Source organism: Paralichthys olivaceus, chromosome 9 (assembly GCF_024713975.1).
Source record: "Paralichthys olivaceus isolate ysfri-2021 chromosome 9, ASM2471397v2, whole genome shotgun sequence".
NCBI classification, from domain to species: domain Eukaryota; kingdom Metazoa; phylum Chordata; class Actinopteri; order Pleuronectiformes; family Paralichthyidae; genus Paralichthys; species Paralichthys olivaceus.
In genome coordinates this window covers 6573210-6583461 of record NC_091101.1, presented here as the reverse complement: position 1 = coordinate 6583461, position 10252 = coordinate 6573210, and the positions used below count along the sequence as shown (strand labels likewise).

The 10252-nt window shown below is 37.9% G+C and overlaps 1 protein-coding gene across 1 annotated transcript; it reads right to left on the bottom strand.

Annotated features, from left to right (window-relative positions):
* Window positions 1-1370: 1370 nt before the first annotated feature.
* LOC109624228 (fibrinogen-like protein 1) lies at window positions 1371-10106 on the bottom strand. The gene is made up of 12 exons (XM_020078772.2): window positions 9977-10106; window positions 9593-9678; window positions 8832-8951; window positions 8651-8753; window positions 8450-8519; window positions 6300-7837; window positions 5337-5499; window positions 4917-5058; window positions 4366-4463; window positions 3526-3614; window positions 2678-2865; window positions 1371-2582 (listed from the first exon to the last, which is right to left on the bottom strand). The coding sequence occupies exons 6-12, from the start codon at window positions 6363-6365 to the stop codon at window positions 2384-2386; spliced, it is 945 nt and encodes a 314-aa protein (XP_019934331.2). The 5' UTR covers window positions 6366-7837; window positions 8450-8519; window positions 8651-8753; window positions 8832-8951; window positions 9593-9678; window positions 9977-10106; the 3' UTR covers window positions 1371-2383.
* Between the last annotated feature and the right edge of the window lie 146 nt (window positions 10107-10252).

Here is a 10252-nt window from a genome sequence, read left to right as displayed (position 1 = left end):
CGCTTACCCGCCAGCGCTGCGCCTGTTTTGTGTACCGAGACCGCCCGGGTGAGGAGTGCAGGGTGGGGTTTGTTCGGTTTGCACGTTGGTGTGGATGTAGTGGGGGGAAGAGCACCGCCCAACAGAGCAGCTGCAGGTGAGATAACCAAGCATACAAGCAGACACGGGATCATGCCTCGATGGTTCCCTCAGACACTGGCTCCAGTAGCTGTCTGTCACCTTCGTGCTCACTTTATCTGGATTATAAATATGTTTACTTTCTGTTTTCTGGTACAAAGTAGTAATATTATACATTTTTTAGTTGCTAATTCAGACAAACCCAACTCAGGTAATATTACACACACGTTACACAATGATTTATTGTTCTCCAGATGTTAAAGTTGTACATATCAATAATGTTAAGTAAGTAAGTACATGATTAAATACATAAATAAATAAAAGTACAAAGTGTAATGTTTGGGTTTACTGACACAAAATGATATACCACTGCTAATCCTGAAAAGCCTTATGGACTCATAAGGGAAACCATGTGAAACTTCTGGAGAATAATAATAATATTTCATGTTAAAAACAGGTACTACTACTATCTGCTACAACTTTTCATATACACTTGACATGAATGGATTTGTCATAAACACGTGCACATGTTTGCTTTCAACACAACTGGCAGATATCAAAGTCTAAAAAAACATATCCTTCTTGGGATTACATCTTAGAGACTCATGTCAGTTTTACCCTTTGCCAAGTGGTCTTTATTTTAATTCAGTCTGGCCTGGATGTGGCACAAAACATTTGTAACAAACAAGAACATCAGTTGAAAATATGTGGAAAATAAGACATCATTTTACACTCAACTGCTGTGCTATTAAAATAACTTTGGTTAATACAGCAAGGCTTATATTCAGCAGTTTATAAACCTTCTGATTATCAAAAATATGTTACTATCATAATCATGGTCTCTATATGTGATTTCAAAATATAGAGTTGGTCACTTCTCTCTCTCACTGTCTGATAGTGGTGCTTGCAGGGTAACCAGCAACTAGACTAATTTAATTATATCAATTATATTATAGAATTTGTATTATGTTAATTATTAATTACAATTGCATAAAACATAAAGAATGTCTCACCACAACAGCCTTGGGAGCCCTTGTACTAGAAAGGAGTCATTATAACAGATAATAAAGAGTCAAAGTGGACTCAAAATACAGTGGTTATAATAATATTACCAATTAAAACATCAATATGAAAGAGTTTACTGATGAAAAAAAAGTGAATCATGTTTATAATGCAAATGGGAGGGAGATAGTGAAAGTTCACATGTATAGTTTAATAAAAAGCTTTAAGCGTTTGATGAAGTATAGAATAAATTAGAGCCATAAAAGGAATCTTTTATTTCTGTTGTTTGTGATACATAGAAAGTTAATGTTCATCTTTCTGTCTGTCACTCACACACACACACACACACACACATACACACACACACTCACATACACACGCACAAAAACACACACATCAGCATCAGATTTCCCTTTTGTACAGCAAAACAGACAGCTGTGTGCATGCCACTTCCCCTTGCAACATCCATGTCTCTAAAACAGTCAGTGTTTCACAACCCCTGATGATGCAAACTACCTTTTACACATTTATATATTGCTATGTAAGCTACCTACATTTCCAGTATACTGTTAAGATGTGCACTTTTATCTGCCACTTCAGACATTTGGATGATTGAATCATTGGTTCATCTTGGCTTCATACGCTGCTTATAGTTGCTGCTTAGCAGAATAACCAGATGCAGTTTAATAAGTCCACATTATATTAACATGATCATGAAATAAGATTTACAGATTGTATATAAAGATGAAGTGAAGCTGAAATATCTTGATCGCCTCCTGGTGGCTGGCTGCAGTATAGGTCATAAATCCTGCCTTCCTAAGTACATTTTGAATGATTTTCTTCCACAAAAATGGTTTGTGTCATTTTAGGTAATTCTTATCACATTTATGTTTGTTCAGGTGTTTACATTTCCGATAAGTTTGGTTTTAATTAGTTATTTGATGCTATAAAAAATGAGTGAAATGTCATAATGGAAGACTGAGACTGAAGGGTGATTGGTTGGGGTGGTGGACCTCAATGTCACAACTACACTCTACGATCACTTCTGCACAGACTCTGGCTCAAAATAGGTCGAGATGGCAGCACCTACAGCCTGGATTTTCTGGCTTCATTTTTAAGGTAGGCGGAAGTGGAGACGCATCATCATCTATCGTTTTGACTTATTTTTAAATTTAAATGTGATTTTATACCAATTTAAACAATATGGCTTGTTTAACTCTTTTAGCCCCAAAATAATTAGATCTGATATCTGCTCATGTCTCATCTAAGAAGATGGGCCGCGATTTACAGCATTGGGGTCGTCAGTAGGGTCAATTTTGTAAGCAGTGGGTCGCAACTTCATGACGCTGGTCTTCAGAGAATACCACCATCCTCTCCATGTGTACCAAATAATACCATTATCTGTCAGTGCACTGTAGTGACCACGGGGGTAGTATATGCCATTAAGATGAGCTGAGTGACACCTTGAGAGAGAGAGAGAAATAATATTTTATCATACTTTGATTTATATTATATGCATTGTGCTGTATGTGTTTGCATTTTGGTGGAAGAATCATACTTGTTGAACCACCAGCCTCCTTGGTCTTCCTGGGCACAGTTTCCTTTGTAGTTGTCATTATCCTGGTCGTAGGTGCTGAATTTCATGCCCTGGTGACTCGCCCACCCCGAGACACCAACATGGAAACCTCCACTCAGGGCATCTCCAGCTGTACCGACATAGGCTCCGAATGTGAGTCGGTAGTGATCCTGCAGAAAGACACATTGGTAGAGTTGGTCAACAAACATTTTTAGAAAGTTCATTTTCTTAAAGAAATCAAAATGAGATGCTCATAACCTTCCTCATCCCTGAAATCCCTCTGTCACATTTCTCACAAAAGAAAAGGGAAGTCATCTCACTTCCCTGGCTCCTCCAGTCTGCCTAACGAAATGTCCTTTAGCAAGATTCTAAACTCAATATTGCACCTGACAGCTTATCTGGCAGTTTATGTTTTAATTTAAAACTTGTTTTTTTACATATTCAAAAAGAACTAATTAACTACTGAGCTTTACTGGCTTTGATAAACAGATTTATATCTTTGGATAGAACCACTTTTACTGTTTCTTCCTCCTCCCAGTCTTAATGCTAAGCTAACCAGCAACCGGCTTTAGCTTCATATTTTGTGTAGAGACTGCAGAGAGATGGACCGATCCGCTCATGTAACCTTGAGAACTATTCCTTTAAGCCTATACATAATGAAAAAGATGGAATATATAAACCTAAACACAAGAAAACAAGATGATTAGGTCCATTGAGTAGTTACTATTCATTAATTGCTTTCCACAGCAGGATCAAATATTTGTAATTATGCAAAAAAAAGCTATACAGTCTAAGGTTTTACTGATTTTTGTTTCAGTCTGCATCAGCACCTTTTCATCCGCCACTTTGAAGTTCTTGTACTCAGCATAGCGCTGGCCACCATCAAAGTCTTCCAGGTTTAACCTCAGAGAATAATTCCCTGAAACACACAGGTTTAGTCAATAAATATCTGCAAAACAATCTGTCTATTTCAGCCATAGACTGTAGTTGAATCATGAATTGCCACTTCCACCCACTATTCAGAAATGAGGCCAAAAAATCCTTTTCCTATCCTATTTTTCACTCTTGCTGTTGTAATATTGCAAATTTCCCCATTGGGACTAAATAAGGATCATCTTATCTTATCTTATCGTATCTTATCTTATCTTATCGTATCTTATCTCATCTTACTAACGCTAGTGTGTGCAGCAGTGGGGGGGTGGACCCTCAGTATTGTCTTAGCTGTCAATCAGCCCGTTTTTATAGCATCAAATAACTTATTAGAACCGAACTTAAAAAAAATAGAAATAAATAATGAAATGAACACCTGAACATACATCAGTGTGATAACAAATCGACCTAAAATGATAGAAATCATCTTTGGGGAAATTTTATTTTGACTTTTTAGTGTGGCCCATGTCCCATCTCCTAGAGAGGACATAGAGGAGGCAGGGTTTATGACCTATACAGCAGTCAGCCACCAGGGGGCAATCCAGACACTTTGGCTTCACCTTTTGGGAGTCTAAAACTTCTTCCTGCAGATGAGAATATGAACAGTGACAGTGATCCAAGCTATGTGCCTGAAAACCAAAATGAAGAAACCATTCTCTGTGGTTTCATTACTGTGAGCGCTGCTGGTAATATTACACACGGGCCTTTTACCCATTGTTAATGTTAGAAGTGGTGTTGACCTTGTGCAGTGATATTATGCAGGTTGTCATTTCCAAGCCAAAACTCTCCTGATTCTGAGTTCATGTCTCCAAAACCTTCTTGATACTCCGACCAGGACCTGATAGATAGATAGATAAATAGATAGATAGATAGATAAATAGATAGATAGATAGATCAATAGATAGATAGATAGATAGATAGATAGATAGATAGATAGATAGATAGATAGATAGATAGATAGATAGATAGATAGATAGATAAATAGATAGATAGATAGATCAATAGATAGATAGATAGATAGATAGATAGATAGATAGATAGATAGATAGATAGATGGACGGACAGACAGACAGACAGACAGACAGACAGACAGGTAGGTAGATCATTCTAATAAAAGCTAATTATCTTTTGATTGGAGCAATGTCCTTAAAATGATTCAACCATTCTCCTAATCGATGGGGTTCAGAGGAGAATCTTGAGTGTGTTGTATTCTTTTTGATTTTAAGGCCCAGTAGCATTATTTTTCACTTGATCTCATCTCTTCATAACAGTTATCAGATTTCAGACACACCTGTTAAATGTCTGTCTTCCATTGGTGCGTCTCTGTATGACAGTCCAACCTCCTCCTTCACTCATATCACAGTACACTCTGCTGGTTTTGATTCTGTAGAATCCACTGGATCTGAAGCCCGAGGTGAAAAGCTGGGAGCAATCTGACACACACACACATGCATGCACGCACGCACGCACGCACACACACACACACACACACACACACACACACAATATGTTTTACTAATATGTGAGGGTCTTCACATATATTAATTTCCTCATTCTGAAAGTATGCATAAAATGCAGTCATACAGTAATAACAAAGAAACAACTGTTTGCAAAGTTGTCTGTTTTCTGTTTCTGTCATATGAGAGCTTCATGCACTAGTTCTGTGCATGTTCTGCAGCTTTCCAGTTCTAAGGCTGAGGCCCAGACAGACCTGCATACTCAGTGTCCTGGGTCTGGTTCACTTTGTTGTTGTCGACAGGTTGGTTCTGCGATTGTAATCTGTGGAGGAGGAGGTCTTGTTTCTGAAGCCGGCCCTTCAGGAGATTCTCCTGTTCCCTCAGACGAGCCACCTCCTCATTGCAAGTGTGTAACGCCTACACACACCCACACACACACACACACACATTAACTTCCATTTTCTCCCTATATATGTGAGAGTCTTCATTCATATTCATTACCTCATTCTGAAATGACACATGCATGAAATGGAAAGTATACATACAGTAATAAGAAAGAAACAAACATGTCTCATTGAAAACAATAGCATTTGTTATTGTTGCAATTGTTTTACTTTATTTCACTGCAGTAGATCTACTGGTACTTTTTCTTAAAGGAATTGTGGTAAATATAATTGTCCAGCAGAATGGATCAAAATATTGTCAATAAGCACCTGATTATAAAAACTGATACACTGCAGAATGTTACATTCAACTCTCCCTGCAACACATTTCACATTTGTAACATTAACTTAAAATTAAATGAACTAAATGCTCAGCTAAGCTAGCCAGCAGGTGACTGTAGTTACATATTTAACATACAGATGTGAGTGGTATTAGTCTTCTTATATTCCAATCTGTTGTTAAACTAGGCTTTGGCTACTTATAGAACCCAAATCTAATAATTTCCTAATGTAAAAAGTTAAAAATCTTTTCACTTTTCCTTGAACTAGTCCTGCAACTTAAGACTCTAAATTCACAATCTCCAAGTACCATATAGTAAATATACTGATAGTGCTATAGATATACTTAAATCTATACTGATCTAGATATGTCAAAAGATACAATGAACACAGTACATTAAGGTAGAGAATGAGAATGCATTTCTACACATGTACATACAAACACAAAGTGAAACAGATCTGTTAAATTGAAACATTTCCGAATTAGAAACTCACACAGAGAGACTGAGAGCAGGCAGTGATGACCATCAGTCCCATGAGCAGCTGCAGTGGGCCTCTCATCCTCGTCTCCTTTCAACAGCAAGTCAAAGAAAAAGGAGAGATCTACCTCTCAAAGCTGAGTCTTACACTGTTTTACTTTTTCTTTCCCAACAGTGCGTTGGATTTTCCCCACACCAACCTTTGAAACCAAGACTGACAAAATACCAGATTCTCTACAGTCGTAAAATGGATGAAATATGCAGGGAGGGTCTGGAACACATTTGTCAAAACTGGCTGTTCTTTTTGGGAAAAATCTATGTTGTGGTATCATGCGTAACAGAAGAAAATAGCCAATAGGTGTGATTCACGATGATAATATTCCTCTCGAAATCATGAGTTTGATCAGAGATGATGCCAACATTAAAAAATCTAGTGTTGTTCAACGTTGCCTCTGTGTTCTGCCGTCTCTCCTTTTCTCATCACTCTCATCTGTTCCTGCTCATCTGCCTCACACTCTCCTCGACTGTCATTAAAAGACTTGAGTGGTAATTCAGCTGATGAGCAGTCAGTGCTGTGAGGAGCGTAATGCCACTGAAGGTCACCTCCAAACAGCACAAGAAGAGGCAGAGCAGAGGGAGATCATTTATCTCAGAGGATCACAAAGAAACCTGAGCGCATAAAGTGGCTGTTGCTGATTATTCAAAATAGAGATGGCACAAGTAAGCTACTGTGTTGTGTAGATGGTTAAATATGATAAGTCATAAAAATGCATATTACTGAGCTATTCCTTCACCAAATATGAAAATGTTTCTTGACTTGATGATACATCACAATATGTGAATTCATAGTTAATTAAGACATAATTCAAATCACAAATCTTGCCTCATCAGGTTAGTGAGGAGATTCAGTATCTATATTTATATCTTTGTATAAATAGATGACACCATAACGTGTCCCACCATGGGCCAGTTTAACAACAAGATTCCAATAAGGTTGGGAATCAAACCCACACGTGCAGAGCACAATGAATTAGCAGTCCATAACCATAACCCCTCTGCCACCTTGTCCTACAAAAAAAAGAGAATTCCTTCTTATGTCATGGGCCGTGTTACTGTAAACTCCTCTGTGACTTGTATATCTACAGATATATGTGTATATTGAACCCATTCGTTTTGTGTCAAATTGAGTTTCCTTGACTTTGTCTGACTTTCTTGCACTAAAGAAATATTGTTACTGGTCTTAGCATGTATAGATATATGTGTGTATGGATACATGGGAATGTAATCTGAACATATCAATAAGAAAAATTGAAACTGCAACTTTATTATAATTTACCTAATTGAAACATTTACAAATATCAAACATATTTTAAATTATAAATGAATCTGAAAATACTAGGTTTCATGAAGGAAAAGCCATAATGCAATATAATGAATCAGTCTTTGTTTAAAAACAGTTTTGTTTTGTCCAGTCATCTGTGTGATTGGCAAAATATTCCATCCTATTCCATCCTGTTGTAGGCTGTCAGGGCTTCATCTCCTGAGGTCGTTGCACTGATCAGTGACACACACACATGCACACACACACAGAGTTGGATTTGTTAATATTCAGGCATTTGGGCTTAGTTGAGTACCATTTTACATTTTATTCATATTTATATCTAAAATCAATCAGGTCTGTCACAAAGGTCTTCACGATATTAATTTAGCAAAACAGTTGCGTTAACTGTAACATTATTATTCAGAAATCTAAGTGGGCTATAATTAAAGGACTGGTGTTGCAAATGCCGAAAACACGTAAGTTCTATCCAACTATTTTGAAATAGTAAATGATGTATCCTGCCTCTTTACCAGGAATTTCAACTCTGTAACAGGGTTTGGAGTCCTTGTTTTTTGCTTGATAGCACAGTGCCAGAACATTTCTCAGAATGTGGTCATGAGTTATTTATAAAAATGAACTGCCCCTTTTTAAACCTCCCTGCCTCCATCATATCTGCTGCGCACTCAGAAAGCAGATAATACTAAAACTGAAACTTCTCCAATATGGAATATTGATTTCACTTTGTGACACTTTGAATATTTCAAAATAACTTTTGCACCTTAACAATCAACCGTATCACATTATCAGTCATTATTACCTCCATCATCTTGCCTGTTCACACTCACCTTCAGGATTCTAACTCTGACTTCCTCTGGTAACTCTGGGTTTCCCTTCTTCTTGTTACTGTTTCTCCAGCTTTATGTACAGGAGGAGGAGAGGAGAGGAGAGGAGAGGAGAGGAGAGGAGAGGAGAGGAGAGGAGAGGAGTAACATGTTATAAATGTTATAAATCCATCCCCTGACTTCTTACCTGTATTGCCCTATTACCTTTGGTTTGTAACGGCTCTGTCCACTGTGAGGTGTCAGGATCATCTGGTTGAGTGTCATCAGACTTCTTGTAGTAATACTGGTCATCAGGAGGCCCAAACCGCTACACACACACACACACACACAATTAGTGCTTTATAGCTAGACCACACACACACACACACAGAAAAGCTGTCTGTACCATGTCAGGCCACATGATGCTGATGAAGAGAATGATGGGAAGTCCAACTGTGAAGATATAGACACCCCAGAGCCATGGACGCTGGTTGGTGGCCAGTAGCAGGCTCTCTATGATACCTGGCTACAGCAGACATATACAAAATGTACATGTATACACATCTGTTATATGATAACAGTGAATCCAATCAGATGCCCTAAGCAGCCAGGAAGAATCCTGGCATCACTAGAGGTGACAGATAATAATAATAATACCATCACCACAAAATGATCACATGAAAGAAAAAACAAGTAAAGGATCTGAATAAACAATAATAATACAAAAGAAATTTAAAAAGAAATGGGGAAGAACATAATTCAGGGACAAGACCATATTAGCTAAGGGCAGCCTGCAGACCAGTCATTCATTTCGGTGCATTTATAGGTCTGACCACTAGGTGGTATATGATTACTGCTGCTGAATCTATTTTAATCTGATCTGAAAATGTGTTTGTTTTTTTTCAAGCATGTTTTTAAGATAATCACATGACAGACTTTACCTTTGTTTTATGTACATCCATTAATTATTTTGGAAAAAATGCCCGATGTCTTTATTAAAGAGATCTCTAAAGAGATATTGTGCATTATTGGTTGTTAGTGGTTTATATATGTTTGTGTTGGACACCACTGAGGATTTAAAAAAAGAAAAATAATGAATCTTCTATAAACACTGATTAATAGATTTAGTTCCTTGAAAACAAACATTACAATAAAAGCTGGTCTTACCTCTGCTGCAGCAGACGCTGGTGTCACACTGGCTGCCAGCGTCACACACAGCAACACAACACTGATCTCCATCACTGAAACACACACTAACAGGCACACACATTCATTCAACCATGCGCATGTTTACAGCTGTGCTCCAAAATGTCCTCAACACTTAAAGACCTTGTGTGAGACGTGAGAGAGGGAATGTTTTTCTGTTGCTATCAGTGTGTCACAGAACAATTAGAGACCACGAGATAAAACACCATGGAAAATAAACACGCAAATAGAAACAAGGGGAAGCAGAGTCTGACAGAAGAAGAAGAAAATCAAAAGTAGAAAGAGCCTGTGAGTGAGAGAAGAGGAGCAGGGGAAGCTACAGAGAACCAAACAATGTGTTTCTACCTGTTTATAGAGCGATTTCTCCACAAGATCCCGTCAAGTCACTTCCTGAAATCACAGGCATGCTGTGTTGGACTTTGGTCCCAAGTCACTCACTGACATGCTGCAGAAAATCCAGTGAGCACATTTCAGTCGTGGACATGGACATGGTTATTCAAACGGCCTTTCAGCACGAGGGAAGCAAGGAAGTCTTTGCACATTGTTAACCTTCAAATCAGGTCTATTTTAAAACAAACCATTAACATTTCCTAAATATAACCAAGTAGTTTTGTTGCCTAA